We start from the raw sequence: 18,777 nt of genomic DNA on the forward strand, positions 1-18,777 counted from the left end.
GCACATATGAGGCACAGGGGAGCACCATATAAAAATAAATATATTGTGTCCAACTACAACTAAAAAAAATTAAAAAATAAGTCAAACTCAGAAGGTCAAGGGTCAGTTATTTTCTCTCATATGTGGAAGCTAGAGAGGGAAAAGGAAAAGAAAGTGGGGATGGATTTCATAAAAATCAATGGGAGATCAGTAGAAGAAAGGGACCAAAGGTTAAGAAGAGGGGAAAGAAGGGGAAAGGAAGTTCTGGGGCATGATATTGGCCAGATTATATTTTTATACTGTGTGCATGTTGAATATATAACAAAAAATCCCATCTTTACATATAATTATTATGTACCAATGAAAATGTGGAAAAAGTCATTTTTTTGTACTGTATTTTTACTTTCTCTCCAACTTCTCCCTTGACTTTTTGTATAACTCCTACGTTGGAGGCAGGGTGTTGGTAGTGAATCAAGAAAAATATTTTCCCAGAATAATTTTCATCTTCTTTTTCTGTTTTGAAACAAATATTACAGTTGTCAGTGAATGCTTTTCAGAGCTGTAAGCACCTGGTATCAGTCAGAAGAATAAGTTTTATATTGATATTGGAAGACAAACAGTTAAATTAAAGAAATAGGAAGCACTGCCCACTGGCTGAAGAAGTTAAAACTGAGTACAGCGTACTCGTACTCTACCATCTCAGCAAACTGCCTAATCTTTTCCCTAAATCAATGTTCCTAATCCATAGACAGAGGAATTGAAAGGAAAGAAGATCCTCAAAGCAAACTCTAAATTAATTTTTTTGTTTATCTTTAAATAATTTTGTAAACCATATAAACCAACTCCCTTCCTGTTATAAACACACTTCACACCCAGAACCTTCAGGAAAATTATTTGTTTCCAGCATTTGGCCTGTAAGTGGTACTTGTCAGTATCATGAGGTACTTAATAGTGATAGAGAACAGGAAATATATTAAGAAATCCTGACTCAAATTGCGCTGTCACTAATGATAGTGTAATTTTAGTAGCAGCAATGTTCTTTAGTAAATAAGGAGATAATGTAAAACATGACTAAAGGATGCTAATGGTAATGTTGAGCCAGAAATCACATTCTTATTTAAACTTTCTCTATCCCACCTATCAGGTTTTCTGAGAAAAATTATCAGGAGACAAGGGAGGAGAAAACAGACTAATTCATATATGTATTTTCATTACAAAGACAAGGTTCCTGCAAAGTCCTTTGAAATGCTCTTTCAGTACCTGGGCTATGTGGCAGGGAGCCATTCACTCTCCTCTCCCTTGACACCACTCCTTTTAACTAATGAATATCATGCTTAGGGTTTGATTAGGTAAAGTTTCCATTTTTAATTTTTTTTTAGTTGTAGATGGACACAATACCTTTATTTTACTTATTTATTTTTATGTGGTGCTGAGAATTGAACCCAGTGCCTTGCACATGCTAGGTGAGTGCTCTACCACTGAGCTACAATCCTAACCCTTAATTGAATAATTTTTGATATATTAACCAGCATGTGCTTTCATTCCAGGTGTTTCCTGTTACTCCATTACCCTTATCCTATCAAGCAATTCATCATAAAGCATCCATTGCCTCAGAGTAGGGTTATTACAGCATAAATAATGGAAGAAAGGAAGAAAAGAGTCAATTGTTGGCTTTTGAAGTTCAAATAGAAACAAACCAAATACCCATCAATATTAGGCTGGATAAATAAGCTGTAATATCTTCAAACAATGGAATACCATATAGTTGTCAAAGAAAAGTATCTAGAGTTACATAATGACAACGTTGATGGAGTTAGTGATATATTTAATGAAAAATGAAGTCCCAAAAGGTAATATATGACACATTTAATAGAATGTGAGAAAACCATGACTGTAAAATTAAAAATTGCTTTTTATATTATATATATATATATATATATATATATATGCAATAAAATGATATAAAAGCAAGCAAATGATAAACACAGGATTCAGGATAATGGTCATATCAGGTAAAGCATGGTAGGGGTGGCAGGGATATGAGGATAGTGGAACACATGGTTAGGTATAGGTTACTTTTTTTTTTAAAGAGAGAATTTTAATATTTATTAGTTTTTTTTTAGTTTTCGGTGGACACAACATCTTTGTTGGTATGTGGTGCTGAGGATAGAACCCGGGCTGCAGGCATGCCAGGCGAGCGCACTACCACTTGAGCCACATCCCCAGCCCAGGTATAGGTTACTTTTAAGGTTCCCCAACCTTCTAGCTTTTTTGTTTGTTTGTTTGTTTGCTACCAGGGATTGACCCCAGGGGCACTTAACCATTGAGCAACATCTCTAGTCATGTTTTCTATTTTATTTAGAGACAGAGTCTTGCTGAGTTGCTTAGGGCCTGCCTTGCTAAATTGCTGAGGCTGTCTCGGAACTTGCTATCCTCCTGCCTCAGCTTCCTGAGCTGCTGGGATAACAGGCAATGCCACCAAGCCTGGCCTAGCTTTTGTTTTGAATAGAATGTTTTAGGAGTTCATTACAATTATTAAAAATAAATAAGCTAAATTAAAGAAGGCCATGTATGGAACAATGATGGTACTGTTTATTGAAATAAAGATCATGCTTAATTCACTTCTGTGTATCTAAGAATCAATTTTGAAACAACAAATAATCTTATTGAAGAGAGAATTATTTGACAGCAGCAGGGTTTGGGGTGTTTTTTTTGGGGGGGGGAGGGTGCTAGGGATTGAACCCAGGCTCTTGTGCATGTGAGGTAAGCTATACTAACTGAGCCTCAGCCCGGGGTTTGGGTCTTCTTATTCCTTATCCCAAGAATCTGGCCATCAACAGTGGATACAGAGAGATGAGTCTTCCTTGCCTCCACAACAACATAAATATCTTCCAAATGGTGAAGTTGGAGAGTAAGTGAGGATAGTAGTAGTGAGTGATAATAGTGATCCATGAGCAGGGGTCCTGTGTCTGACACCTCACTGGGTAGAGTCCTGGGAGTAGGAGGAACTATGGATTTCCTAACTAGTTTTGGCAGTCCAAGAGAGACTGATCCTGCAGGCCTGGGAAGGATCCCAGAGCAGTTACCTATGGCCAGTTATATGGAATCAGAAGAAATGTCTACAGCTGGGCCTAAAACTGATGGGCCTGTTCAGTCACACTTAATTTCCTGAATCTCCAGAGAGACAAGGGGAAATCTTTTGTCCTAGTTCTCAAGGGGCATGGAAGTGGCTGGGAGAAAGCTAGACCTGGAGAAGCTCTGTGATGGAGAACAAAGGACAGTGGAACAGTGACCTGTTTGAATTTCCAGCCAAAGAACAGATGGGATTTGTTGTATCCAAGCAGATGCCAGCATCCCCCTTTCACATCACTCCAACCTCATTCTAAGGAAACTCTGAGTAATGTCCAAAACTTGGATTCAATTCTGGAGAAAGGGGAGGAGACAGAAATAATTAGGAGTGAATAAGATGGAGAGTTTACTACTGAAGGAAGACATGATATAGAAATTTGGTTTAGTTATGAAAGATTTAAGAAAATCACATTTCTGATACAACTGACATATGAAATCTGTACATGAATAAGCTGTTCAATTAAGTCTTCTGTTTATCTGGGAATATGATATGTGGAGGCAAACCAGACACATTAGTCTAACCTTTGCCTCATAACTGGTTGTGTGACTTTCAGCAAATCTCTGGGCCTCACTCTCATTTTTATAAAATAAGGGTGGTAGCTAGAGCCCAGGTCAAGCTCTGATCCAGCCAGTAATTAACTAACTGTGTGACCTTGGGTACATTCTTTCACTTCTCTGGCTCTGTTACCTCGTCTGTAATAGAAGGGAAATAGATGATATCTGCACATTTCTTTTAACTCCAATAATCTCGAAGTCATATGGGCTTTGGACTTTACAAGCACTAGATGCAGCTAATATCCTCTAGGCACTAACTATTAATATAAAGGTGACTTTTATTTTATTCTAAAAAGTTTACAGCCACATTGGGTTTGTAGAGGGTCATTTAACCAAATCTATAGCCTGTCACTCAGTTGGCCAGAAACACCTGAGATGTTAATATATAACTATGAATAACCAGCAGGATTCCTCTGCAGAGCTAAATACAGTCAATTTTTGTTATTTTTCTAAATATTATTGGCTTGGCTGTCTCTGCTTGAGAACAGTTTCTAGGGTCATGAGTATATTCAGACAGCCCTCTTCTAATCCAATCTTAAAAGAGAGAAGGTGTCTCCATTTATTTAGTTTTTGGAGTCTGTTTATATTTTTTGGCCCCCTGCCTATTTTATTTATTTGTCTGTGAAACATCATGGAGATGGGGAGGTGGGAAAATGAAATTTGTAAGGCACAAATCTAGCAAGGTAGAAATTTGGTGACAGAGAAACTAGAAGACTCACTGTTGGAGTAGTGTGGTGATAAGGAAAATAGAGGTAGTAGTATAGAACAAGATATGTATAAGCACATGTCCTGTAGTCTGTAATGCATAGACACACAGAATGAATGGGGTCAAAGGGGAACTAAAGCACAGGCCATAGATTCAGAAAGACATGGGCTTGAGTCCTGGTTCTGCCCCTTACTATCTGTGTGACCATCCTTAATTGTAAAAGATGGGATGACAATAACAACACCTACTTCATAGGGTTGTTGAGGGGTCTGAATAAAAGAGTATGTATAAACTTAAATAATATCATACCTGACACAGAGTGAGTACCTAATAAATGGTAGATAGTGTTCTGATGATTAAAAGTGCAATTCCACAGAATCCCAAAGCTTAGAAAGAACCCTAAAATCACCTAAATGAGTTGTTTTAGGATTATATACATGAAGAAATCCAGATAGACTTAGAGAGGTGAAGAGACTTGCCTGAGGGCACACATGTTACTAATGGCAGTATCAGTACTAGGCTCTGGTCTCTTGGAGTCCATTTCTAAGATCTTTCCGTCCTGATACACACACACACACACAGAGAATGGTGATGAGGGTCACTTGGTCCTTTGTGTCATTCTACCACTTATATTCTCCATTCTGAGGACTATTACAAAGCCCAGGGTGGTTCTTCTTTAGGGTAAACTTTAGTTCAAAGGAGCCAACTATCTTTAGGGAAGATAACACCAGAGAAGACTGGAGAGAGCTTCTTCCTCAGGAGCCAGAGCTGCCTATTTTTTTTCAGGGGTGGGGATCAAATGCAGGGCCTCATATATGCTAGACAAGTGCTCTACCACTGAGCCAAACTCCCCAACCCAAGAGCTGTCTTTTTTGGGTGCACATCCACTTTGTGCTAGGCCTTGTACCAGATGCTTTGCTCTCTACCTGGGGAGTCTGCTGCCAGTGTCCAGGCTCCTGGCATCAGTGCTGGCCTCAAGAGTGAAAAAGATGGTGGTTGTTTCCCTTATGAAGATTACATAGTATTTTTCTCAGTGAGCATCTCCTTCTTACTACCACAAGCAATAAAGATATTCTGTGAAGTACTCAGGGTTCTAACCAAAATAGTTTACTTCTAGTCCAGCATGGGCAATGAGCAATTAGAAAAGGGAACAGATGGTTCATTGAAGTGGGAGACTAAATGCCTTCTACCATGCCAGTCAATAGCCCTTTAATTGTGGATTGTAAGTAGAATGATAGTAGAGGCTGTAGGGGACATTTAGGGAGGTTGGAGCCAATAGCAATTTATCAACAAGTAAAGAAGTATTTCAAATTTACTAATGGTACAGTTGTACCAGGGGACACTGTGAAGTGCCAGACTTGGATCTACTCAGATGGGCTTTAGGTCTGGGGATGATAACAAAGGCAACCAACCAGACCTGGGCCCAGCACTCTAAAAACACACATGTAGGCAACTGTGTCCATGCCAGTGTTCGAAGACAATTGGGCAGAAACTTGAGACCTTTACCTTCTGACAAGTGACCCATTTAAAGCCACACATTTGTCCCACAGTGAAGAATTCTTCAGATATTGTACTAGGTACTTTTAGATGAGGAGTATTTTGCAATAGATTGATTCAGTATTGCTCTGAATAGAAACTGAAGGGGAAGGCTCTGATCTGAAGAGGATACCCTACCATCTTTTCAGCACACATACCATCTTTCTTAACCCTGATATTTTGTCACATGGTCACTCCCCTTGTCCTAGTCCCATGTGATAAGGTGTTCCAAGAAACCACAGAAGTACTGAATCTCCACAAGGACTCTCCAAAGGCATATTTAGCCACTGTTGTTTTGAAAAAAAGTAGAGCTTGTCAAATGGGCTGCATAAAGATGATAATTAAATTAAATGAAATTAATCCCAAGAACTACTATTATAGGATTGGCTGATTACATAGGTAGCTAAGACCCACTAACTACCATTTTCCCTGCTGGACTCGGAAACGACATTTTTGTGCTGTATGAATAAATAAGAGCAACACAGCCCTGTCCACCGAAGGAACTCTTCTTCACATGCACAGAAAGCTGGAGGCAGAACAGAGTCTCTGGGGTGTGCACTCTGGCCTGATGGCCTCCTTCTGAATGCTCCTTGCTGTGCTGTGCCACAATTAATCAAGCTTTCTAGGTTTTAGTTAATTTCAGGACCCCAATAAATTGGTTTGTACTGGCATTAGTCCAGCCCTGATAATTTCACAGCCGTGTGCTTGGAAACTGCTGCAAGTTTGCACAGGACTTAGCAAGCAGGGAGCTGGGGGAGAAAGCATAAAAGAAACTCTTGTTTGGCTTAAGTTCCATTAATATTGGAGAAAGCTGAACTCTAAATGACAGAAAAACATGGTTTAGCACATGGACTTTGTAGCTGGGAGTGGGCTTCTCTGTGTTCTTTTAACTCCCTCCCCCTTCAACTCATGGTGGATTTGAAAACAATAAAATTAAATAAACCCAAACCTTTAGTTTGACATTTCTCTTTGTCTGATTGTTCTCAAGTTTTTGTCTCTGATTTCACAAGAGTCCCTTGAGGAATAAGCACTGGAGCCCATAATCTAGTAAAAGGTTCATTTGGGTTTAGACTTTTTTTATTTTTAAAGATATGATTCTTTGAGGTTTTTTTTGTTTTGTTTTGTTTTTGTTTTTCCCCCAAATTTCAGGTGGCTTTTATGACTTTAAAGGTAGGAAAATTTAATGAGAGTGAGCAGAAGAGTCCCTAATAAGAATAGAAGTTTGGGGCTGCCTGTATAACTGCTATGCAAAACAACCTCAACTGCTAAGTCTTGCAGGCTTTCAGAGGTGCAACCATGTCTCTGGCACTCAGGTTCCAGAATGTGTTGTGGCCAGAGAAACACAGATCAGAAGGTGCCAATAAACTGAGTGAATGGACATCTAGAATATGATTTTACAATTGAGCACACCCTGAGCTTTAATGCTATGAGAGTTCAATTCTTACATTTTACAGATGGGAAAACTGAGGTCCACAGAGAGCAGGAGTTTGGGATATGACCTGTCCACGGCAGAGACAGGACCAGAGCCAAGAGTTTTAATTTACAGTTCAAGAATTCTTCCAGGTTCTGATGCAGCTTCTCTTGTGTCAAAAACATTATATTTTCTCTAATATAAAAAGCAGCGCGGCGGGGGGGGGGGGGAGACTTGGACAATTCATTATAGGGCCAATGTGAGAGTGACTGTTTAGATTTTCAGATTCTTTTGGCAAAACTCCGTGGACGTGCAGATTCTCTGCTAAGTTTTTAAATCATCCAAACAGAGAAAACTGGAGATGAGTGTTTGACTGTGTCTACATGATGCCTAAACAGACAGTTGATTCAGTCAAAAAATATTATTCATGTTGCTGGTTTGGCAACACAACTAGTTGGTGGACTAAATCCTTCATTTTTTTAACTCCTTGAGAGTCAGAAGACAAAGCCCCAGATCAGCAGTCAGAAAACCTGGCTTCTAGGCTTTATTGTATCAGTGATCCCACCCTCCTCTCTGGGCCTCAGTTTCTGCTGTTGTAAATGAATAAGATTTTGACTATGTTGTGTACTTCAGTGTTTTCACCTTCTAGGGTACTCTATACAAACTTAGTCATTTTGCCTTTTTGGGTGGGAGAAGATGATGTGTCTGAGGTCTTTGCCATCTGCACATGAGGTCAGCAGCCCTGTATTTCTAGTGTGAGAAGGGGTTTCTGGATGTGATTCACAGCCTATTTCCATTTCACTCTGGACTTGGCTTCTAAATAGGCAACACTCTATTCACCCCAGTCCCCTCCCTTAATCTCTTCCTCATAAGGAGAAAAGGAGTCCAGTAGTCAGTTGACAGGAAAAATTCAGCAGTACTGTGAGGAGTCCTGTACTTTGTCTCCTGATCTCATTGGCCCACACCTCCCTCTCAGATTAGCCAAGCTCAAAAGCTGCAGAATGGCCTGTGGCTAAATAACAAGGTAGGGAACAAGAAAGCAGTGTGGGTGAATAATGGGTTCCATATCAGGTGATGAATCTTACTCTGGTCAATATGTGACTTTTAGCCTGTGAATAAAATCTCCTGGCTCATACTCCTGACCAATTAATCTGCTGAAGCTCTTTGAATGAATTGAAGCCAGTGGTGTACTTACAAGCTCTCACCAGCTTGTAAAGTGATTGTGAACAGCTTTTACCAACTCCACATTAAGTGACAACATATTGTTAGTTTGAAATTGGCCGTGTTGTGGCTATTTACACAACAGAAATTGGAAATTGCTAAATATTGGGACTCTCCTTCCCCCCACCCCCAGGAGCCAGTTCTTAAACAATCATAACTGTACACCATGGTTCACACTTAATGTTTCTTTTTCTTTTAAAAAATATTTTTTAGTTGTTGATGGACCTTTATTTTATTTATATATATGGTTCTGAGAATGGAACCCAGTGCCTCACACATGCTAGGCAAGCACTCTTCCACTGAGCTACAACTCCAGACCCACACTTAATGTTTCTAGGGGCTGGAAAGGTAATGTGAATGAGTAAAATAGACCTGAGGGTAACAAATGGGAAATGATATGGAGTGGTGGGGACTGTGGCAGTTCGTAAGTACATATGCTGTCTCAAGGCAGCCACCTTCACTCTGTTGCATCCTATGTTAGTTACCAAGTAGAGACTTTAGTCCAGTGTTGCTAGCAATTCTAATTTTTCAAGATAAACTAGAATAAAAGTTTTTATGTGAAATCTCCCAGTAATAAAAATTAAAGATTGTTTAGATACAACTCAAATTTTGAAAAACAAACACTCTGTTTAGTCCAGGCAAAATATGTAGACAGGTTCTTCTCAGCCTTTGAATCAGCAGATTGGCATCTTTGCTTTCTGAAGTCTCTGCTTCTTTCTCCTATTCCCTGTATTATACCTTCCATGCTGAGATGCCAGCATCCTTCCTAATCAAAAACAACTTTTCCTTCCTTGATAACTGAAAGAACAGGCAATTTGGATCTGAGAGTATGAGTAGCTTCTTATAATTTTACTCTGGCTTGTGTAATGTATCTAGTTCATGTGCCACAAAGCTGAAGAAGAGGATACTAGCCTCAGACCTGAACCTAACATCTAATGATATTCTCCAGGCACTAGGACAAAGCCTGGTATTGTGCACCTGTGTGCAAAGAGAGAGTGATTTTCATTTTGGCATCAGCCTCATTGCTATTCCACTTGAAGGTATGTTGGCACTCTACTCTCCAACTTACTCCCTGCCTTCAAGAACAGGGTGGGAAATTGGGCTAATTACTGGTTTTCTCTTCCTGCTTTTATCCCCACTCTGTTCTGAGACAGGCAATCTGAAGCTTGAATAGCTAATAAAGGACTTTACTGAATGTGTAACAGCTTTCACATTTGTACTAAGTGGATGGAGGCAGGGAGGGGAAAGTGAGGGTAGAAGCAACTATTGTGCATATACTATCTTCCAAGGACTTCACAGACATTAGGCCATTGAATCTCAAAGGCAACATGACTATAATTTCCCTTTGACATATAAGCAAACAGGTTCATGAAGGTTATACAGTTGATTGAGATCCAGTTCAAGTATATGTGTTTCCAAAGCATTGATTCCTTTGAGTGTACCATGTTAATTCCCAAGGAGAGATATCTGCTGTCATTAAGATAAGAAGATAGACACTGCTGTTGGTTCTACTGAAAAAAATAATAATGGATCAACCTGCTACATCATTCTTGGAATAAAGTTGAATACCTTGAGAAGTTCATGGTAGTTTCAGGGACTGTGAGTTACTTGAGGTCCTATACTAAGCTATCTAAGCAAATGCAATTTGGTAACGTGATTAACTTTCTATAACAATAGAGTGTGTAGGGATAAAGTTTCTATTCTATCACGTTGCATTTTTTTCTATGCATAGCATAACATTTGGACATATCCTATCTCCAATTTATTTTTATGGCATCCTTGGTTAAAAGTGTTTTATTTGTTCAAATTAGTTATACATGACAGTAGAATGTATTTTGACACATCATACATAAATGGAGTATAATATCCCATTCTTGTGGATGTACATGATGTAAAATCACACCAGTTGAGTAGTCATATATATACATAGGGTAATAATGTACCTACCCTATATCCCCCTCCCTTTACTCCCCTCAACCTAATCCAAAGAAATTCTATTCTTTCCATACCCCCCATTGTGAATTAGTATCCACATATCAGATAAAACATTCAGCCTTTGGGTTCTTTGCATTGGCTTATTTCACTTAGCATGATAGTCTCTAACTCCATCCATTTACCAACAAATGCCATAATTTCATTTTTATTTAATGCTGAGTAATATTTCATTGTGTATATATACCACATTTTCTTTATCCATTCGTCTGTTGAAGAACATCTAGGTTGGTTTCATAGTTTAACTATTATGAATCGAGCTGCTATAAACATTGATGTGACTGCGTCATTGTAGTATGCAGATTTTAAATCCCTTGGTTATAAACCAAGGAGTGGGATAGTTGGGTCAAATGGTGGATCCATTCCAAGTTTTCCCTAGTTAACAAGTTTTAAAATACCTTTGTAAAACTGCTTGAAAATGCAGTTAAATTTTGTGAAAAACAAAACAAAACAAAACAACTTTGATCCAAAGTGGTAATTCTTATGCTCTGCCCATGTGTCCCATTCATGGTAATTGAGGGGCACACTATAACTTTGGATCAAGGAAGTCATTCCTTTTATCTTTAAGGTGTTTTCTAGAATCCTGTATACCATAAGTTTACATCGATTTTGACAATAATTATATTCCTGAAATTTCCTGTAAACCAAATCTTGTTTTCTCAATGGCCTTTCTTATAAACCTGGATCTATTATCCTTTGGGTAAATAATCACATAAAATACTTCCACAAATATCTTTAAATCACTTAGAAGGAAAACCACTTCTCTAAAAATCCTATTCAGATATAATACAAAGCCCAAATAAAAAATACCTTGGGTTATTTTTCTTTACTATAAATAACTTAAAAGACGTAAATGGAAAATGACAGCTTAACTAAAATGAATACATTCAACCAAAATATACCTGCTATAAGGGCTGAAGATATAGCTCAGTGGAAGTGCAGATGCCTAGCATGTGTGAGGAACTAGGTTCAACCCCTAGCACCAGAAAAAAAGGCACCTGTTTCTATTAACTCTGTTTCCAAGATTCTATAAGCTCCTTTCTCCATTTACTGCTCTGGTTTTGAAGTTCTAGAAAACATAATTGTTTTAGCTAGTGGTAGCAGTTACAATTGGCTAGGTTATGCTGCAAAAATAAGCAACCTTCAAATGTCGAAGTTTAACACACAAAGGATTCTTTATCACTTACTGTAGATATTAAAAATAAGTTTTCTAGGGGGTTTGCTCATCTCAATCACTCAGAAATCCAGGCTTCATTTCGGTACATACACACATTCCTGTGGGAGGGAGAAGATTTTACCCAGAAGCAACATATCACTTTCATTGACCAAAGCAAATCAGATGGCCATGCTTAACCAAAAAGGGGGAAAAGGAATAAAATCCTACCATGAGCCCAAAAGGAAGAAAGCTGGAAACATTAGATGAACCACTCTAGTCACAGCCAATTCTTTTTTCTAGTGCTTTTTAGAAATGGCTAGTAGGAAGAAAAATATAACAAAAGACAAAAATGTAGTAATAAGCATGAATACGTACGAGTAACAAAGGGGCTCATAAAATATAGTTTACCAATCCCCAAAGAATGAATTGTTAATGTCTACATATTGAATGAAGTATCTGAATAATACAAATTCTAGGTTGGTTTAATTATTTTTTAAAAAAGGGATAAACCTATGCCATAATCTTTATGAGTCTGGTCACTTTTTGAAAGTTAATTTGATAACCTGATGTTTTCATGTTCCAGTGGGACAAGAAGCATTTATAAAGCTAAAATCTATGACATAAGAACATTGTGCAATATTAATGATTCTGTAATACATCCACTTATAGATTTATTAAATAAGTTATGAAACATAGTACAGAAGATTGGCACACAAAAATCAATGCATGCATACATACTAGCAATGAATATATGGAAACAGAAATTAAAACACAATAACATTTATAATTGTCCCAAAGATAATGAAATATGTAAGTATGATTCTAAAGAAATATGTATGAGAGATTTATGCTGAAAACTACAAAACAGTGATGAATGAAATTAAAGAAAATATAAATTAATATAGAGATATACTGTGTTCATGATTTGGAACATGCAACATATTAATATCAATTCTTCCCAAATTGATCTACAGTTTTAATGTAATCCTGTTAAAATTTTAATTTATTGTAGACATAGACAAGTATATTCTACAGCTTTGTGTGGAAATCTGGGTGACCTAGGTTAGCTAAAGCAATGTTGGAAAAGAAGAATACAGTTGGGGAATCACTTGACTTGATGTTAAGATGTATTATATTTCTATAATAATCAAGACTCTGTGGTACTGGTAAAAGGATAGACACATAGATCAATGGGATAAAGAGAAAAACAAGAAATACACCTACACAAATTTGCCTAACCAATATTCAACTAAGGTGTAAAAGGAATTCAATGGAGAAAAGATAGCTTTTTCCACAAATGATACTGGAGTAATTGGACATCCATAGCCAAAAAAGTAAACTTCCTCCTAAACCTCACACTTTATATAAAAATTAACACAAAATAGACCATAGATTTGAATATAAAACTTAAAAATATTAACACTTTTAGAACAAAAGTTTAGGAGAAAATGGGACCTATAGATAGACCAAGAGTTCTTAGACTTAACACCAGAACATAATCCATAAAAGTAAATTTTGATGGATTAGATTACTTCAAAATTAAAAACTCTTGTTCTATAAAGGCCCACGAGAAGAGGATGAAAAGACGATCTACAGACTCAGAGGAAATATTGCAAAGGTATACAGAAGTCCAATATTCACATGAAAGATGGTAGACATCATTAGGTTTTAGGGAAATGAAAACTAAAATCACAAGGACACATCAGTATATATGTATCAGAATGATTCAATAAAAATAATGACAACAACAACTGCTGGCAAGAATGCAGAGAAACTGGACCTCTCATGCATTGCTGGTGGGTAATCCTGTTCAAATCTCAGTTTATTGTAGACATAGACATCTAAAAATAGCCTGACAGTCCTTATAAAACTACATAAGCATTTACCTTAAAATCCAAGAATTGTACTATTGGGCATTTATCTCCTCCAAGAAATGAAAATTTGTTTACGTACAAACATGTGGACAAATACAGCAGCTTTATTTGTAAATGGCCCCAACAGGCCCTTTAATGGATGAATGGTTAAACAAACTGGCATATCCATACCATGGGTTACTACTACTCAGTAATTAAAAGGAGCAAGGATTATGTTTAGGGGCAGGGAAGCTACTCTCTAAAGGTTACATACTATATGATTCCATGTAACATTCTTTTAAAAAAATATTTTTAGTTGTAGATGGACACAATATCTTTATTTTATTTATTTATTTATATGTGGTGCTGAGGATGGAACCCAGTGCCTCACATATGCTAAGCAAGCACTCTACTGCTGAGGCACAACCCTGGCCCTTATGTAACATTCTTAAATAACAAAATTATTGAAGTGGATAATAGTTTCATGGTTGTCAGGGAGTAGACAAGGGGAGGAACGAAAAACAAAGAGTGTGAGTACAAAAGTAGCACAGGGGGTTCTTGTACTGTTTTGTATCCTGACTGTGGTGGTGATCACCTGAACCTACCTATGTGGTAAAATTGCGTAGAATTATACATGCAGGCAAATGAGTGCATGTAAAACTGGTGAAATCAGAATAAGGTGAAGGGGTTGTATCAATGTCAATTTCCTGAATGTGATATTATACTCAAGTTGTGCTTGATGTCACCATGGGGGAAAACTGGGTGAAAGACATATCCATATGATATTCAGGATCCATATGAATCATTTCTTACAACTGCATGTGAATCTACAATTATCTCAAAATTTTTAAAAATAAATTTTAAAAAGTGAATGTGAGATTATTTATGTTCTCATTCCTATGTAGTAAATAAAAAATAAAGCATGGAGATAACCATGAGTTTAGTTTTATAAGACCTTGAAGGAAGTCTAGACTAGAATTTACCCAAATCAGAGTTCTAATTCAGAAATCAAGACTGGAACTGACACAAAGATCACAATTTACAATAATAAAGAAATTTTCAGAGAATTTCAGCAGACCCATATATAGTTGCCTGAAAATGTATAAAAGATTCTGAATGAGTTCAGTAGAATGAATTCAATAGAACCAATTGACAATAACTATTTTAAGCCAGTAAATTTTGCGATGTCTTATTATGTGGTAATCTGAATTCTACAACAACTAATGGGAGTGAATAGTTGTAGATAAATAGATGGAGCTTTTAAATTCCATTAAGTCTATTTATTTTAAATGCTAGAATCCATGTTTGTCCCAGACTATTTCTTGAAACCAGTCCTTGCCCTGGAAGAATTCACAGTATAGTGAGACAAAACATCGGCACATTAAATAGCATGAGAACAGTTATAAGGCAACAAATCACCAAGTTCAAACTAATATACTACAGCACAAATTGAATGCATGTGGCAACGTATGGCTACCCAAGCAACAGGATGGAGCTAGACATTCTGGGCCCTGAAGGCAACATTTCAGAAAGGGCCCCCTTTCCTTTGTTAACAGTGAAATAAACATCTCCAGCAAAGCAAGGGCTAGTTGGATGATATTAACACTTCTGAAGAAAGAAAAAAGGAGGTAACTTCCAGGAACAATTATTTCTGATTTTAAATTTTCTTTGTTCTCTGTTCCTGATATGTGGTGTTTTGTTTTGTTGTTGTTTTTTTTTTTTTGACAAACTATAATTTCTCAGAGTGTCAATTTCTTCAGCTATTGACTGAATGTAATGATCAGAATTGAAAGTTGGGAATTCTGAATTGAAATCTCATGTCTGTCATTTACTAGCTGTGTGACCTTAGATACATCATCCAGCCCCCCAACATCAGATTTCTCTTCTGTGAAATGAAAACATTGATTAAGTCAAATGGTTCAGATGGTTTCCAGAAACTCACACTTGAAGCCACTGATAGTTCAGTTTCTTGTGAGGGTTTAAAAATAATATTGATATAGTACATATGCCAGTGATAGGGAACTGACAGACTTGAGCAGTGGGAACATGAGGATAAGGGAATAATTCTTTTTTTTTTTTTTTTGGTGGGTGCTGGGGATTGAACTCAGGGCTTCATGTATGCTAGGCAAGTGCTCTGCCACTAAACCAGAAACCAGCCATGCAAGGGAATAATTCTATAAACCGGGCCCACAGTACTGACCCCTACATGCTTTCTCTTTTAAAAAGCAATTTACCTGTATCCCTGACTGGCTTAAGTCGACAGGATATGTTACATTCCTCAGCAAACTACCTGTTATCTGCAGGAGGAATACAGGCCTGAAATGCCAATAAGAACATGAGTTACCCTGAAAAGGGGGACTTTTGTGCCCCTTACATAGAGCAGATCCCAGATAAGGATAATTTCCCCTAATCACAAAATCTGTTAGACCAGGTTCCAATTAGAATTGGTCAGCATGGGCCAAAGTGACCTAGAGTTGTCATTGGTAGTGGGGACTTGAAAGTCTGATGTCATTCTGCTGTTGGTCAAAAGTCAAAAGGTGGATCTGGTTGAGACTATCTGGAAACTTTCCTAGGACCCCCAATAAAACAGAAGGACACATTTTCCCCTCTCCTCTCTGAGATAACCCACTCTCTCCCTTAAGAGAGTCCCCTTTTACCCTTTCCTTCCCTTCTAATGAATTCATGACCCTTACTCTAAGTGATGTATCTGAAATCTTCCTGTCTGGATCTCAAGAATGGGGGTAAAGAGGAGGTCGCTGAGCTGCCTCAGTTTTGTCATAGTCCTCTGCCCTATTTTTTTTTTAAAAGTACCCAGTAAGGATCTACACGTTAGGAATATTGATATTATGCAGTTCATGTAAAAATGCCCAGCAGCTGTCCTCTAAATTTAGGCACTACAGATATAAATGGGTACTGTTAAGGCAGCACTTTCAGGGGCCTTAAAGGATTTTGATAATTTTTTGCAACTATGCTTCATTGAATGAACACAAATATGGAGTAGTTTGTCTCAGGTTCATCAAGACATCAGCAGTGCTGGGTGATTTTAAGGTTGGGGTCTTGGCCCAACTTGGACTCTCTGGGACTGCTAAAGCAGTTTTCTTCCTCAAGACCCTTAACAATTAGTACAGAGGCCCTTTCTGATGGGTCTTGGGAGCTCTCTTTGTAGCAGAAAGTAGACTTCGAAGTTCTCTCCAGCGCCGCCCCCCCCATCTCCATCCCGTCTTTACCGAGGCCAAATCTTTGTCACTTGCCACAATAAAGATCTGCGAAATGTCCCGAAATGTTAAAGCGACGTACTAGGGCGTAATTTGCTGGGCCAGCCCAACTTGTATACAGTGCACCAGGATTGTACCAGGTGCGCCTGCAAAAGTCGTTTTGCCTCGCGAGAAAGGGTGAGGGGGTTCCAGGCAGGGAAGGCAGAAGGTAGCTAGGGTCTTCAGGGTGCGCGCGAGCGGTGGGAAGCTCCTAGGTGCATCCAGTGCACGGGGGAGGAGGGGTCGGAGGAGATGTGCGGTCCCTTTAAGACCCCAACGCTCGCCTAGCCAAAGGAGGGGGGGTGTAGTGGGGGCGCTGCGTGATGGGAAAGTCGCCGGCTGAGCCTCACATTTCTCCCGGTTTTTAAACTTTCGGGTTGGGGAAGCAGGAATAAAGCCGTTGTGCGTGCTTGCAGGGGCTGCGTGCTTGCGGACTTCCCGCCAGCCGCGAGCGGCCCGCCTCTCGGGCCAAGTGGGGAGCGGGCAGGTGGCCCCGGGCCGGCGCGCCCGCGCCTTGGCTCTGCCCCCGGGAGCAGAGCGAGCCGCTGCTCCCTCGTGGTGTGAGGGCGGTGATGTTTTTCCTCCCACCCACTTTTGAGTCCCCCCTCCCCCCTCGCGCGCACTGTAGCTCTCGCCACAACCTGCGAGCCCCAGACCTCGGAGGAGCGTCCCAGGGAGCTCAGAGCGCGTGCACGCGTGGCAGACGGAGGCCAGTGCCCAGGTCAGTGAGCGATGCTCGGCGCCCGCTTCCCCCACGTCCCTTTCCAGCCTTTGCACAGGTGGGGTGCCTTCTGCTGGCTGCAGGCATCCCTGGTAGTTCCCCCAGGGAGCCTTGAACTTTGAGACCTGCCATTCCTAGTCGTTCTATGATCCAGCTGCCAGCCGCTGAGATGGAGGTGGGGCCCAAGGCACTGGACCCAGGCAGGTTGGGGGCTCTGGATTTGAACTCACAACTCACCACTCCTCACTCGGCCTATGTTTCTACGTGTTCTGGTGCTTTCAGAGGCCACTAGGGTACTCCCTGCGGAACTGCCTAACTGCCTAACTGGACTCTGCAGGCCCCATAATTCTGCATGTGTCCAAGAGCCTATTTTCTCATTGATTGGTGTCCTGGACCGGTGGCTGATTAATACGTGTTAAAGTTAATGAAACTGGGTGGAGGGGCAAGAGGCTTCCCTCTCCTCTGGACATCTGCCTCATTTTCTGGCCAGGCCACTGGGATCAGAACTTAGACTCTAGGCTCAGGAAACAGTGATATTGCTAGAACACAAGCCTAGAAAACCTGCCTTCCAGTCCCTCCCATCCCTGCCACTACCTCAATTTATTTGAATTCTCTGTCCCCCACTCTGTCGCCCTCTCCATGCCCATTTTGAAGGTGGCGGTTTGTGGAATGAAGTGAAATGACAGATAGAAAGGTGTTTTTTAAGACAAATACAAGGCATTGTTTTGCTACTCCTAAGCAGCAAGGAAGGTATTGCCTCTGACAAGAGGTATCCTGGGCTAAGCCCTGACATTTTTTGGTGGCAGACCACCAGGAGTTAACTGAGCTTTTCTTGTTGGGTGGTAGTGTGAGGAGAGGATTTCAGCTGATGGACAAGGGCCTGAGACTCTAGTGTCTTTCTTATTGTTTGTCAGAAAGAAAATTGCTACCCTAGGGGCTATCCCACAGATGATAGTGAATGTGAGATTACAAGGTCAGTCAAGCCTCTCCGGAGGATTAAAGAGACACTGTGGGGTATGAAGAACTGACTAACATGTGCTCATCCCTTAGCCTTCCTTTGGGAATGTCTTTTTGGTTCTGTTCTACCCAGGAGACCTATTCTGAGTGTGGGCTCCTGTCACTTGATGGCCCAGATTACTCTGCAGTTACAGCTGGGCAAGGAGCATTGGTCCCCTCATTTGATGTAAAGGAACAATGTGAATGCTTGTTTCAGGCAGGCACCTTAATCAATACTTTCCTTTAGTAACAGGCACTTTCCTGTTCT

The 18,777-nt window shown here is 39.6% G+C and overlaps 1 protein-coding gene across 4 annotated transcripts in view; it reads left to right on the top strand.

Annotated features, from left to right (window-relative positions):
• Positions 1 to 17,132: 17,132 nt before the first annotated feature.
• Chrdl1 (chordin like 1) overlaps positions 17,133 to 18,777 on the top strand; it is a 112,317-nt gene continuing 110,672 nt past the window's right edge. For 2 of the 4 annotated variants that reach the window (XM_013357738.4, XM_005323355.5), the window contains exon 1: positions 17,133 to 17,513. In XM_013357738.4, coding sequence (XP_013213192.1) covers positions 17,365 to 17,513 — 149 coding nt within the window. In that variant the 5' untranslated portion in view covers positions 17,133 to 17,364. The remainder of the gene's footprint in view (positions 17,514 to 18,777) is intronic. The other 2 variants (XM_005323354.5, XM_013357737.4) reach the window with 1 other exon arrangement.

The sequence above is a fragment of the Ictidomys tridecemlineatus genome, chromosome X, assembly GCF_052094955.1.
Source record: "Ictidomys tridecemlineatus isolate mIctTri1 chromosome X, mIctTri1.hap1, whole genome shotgun sequence".
Classification (NCBI taxonomy): domain Eukaryota; kingdom Metazoa; phylum Chordata; class Mammalia; order Rodentia; family Sciuridae; genus Ictidomys; species Ictidomys tridecemlineatus.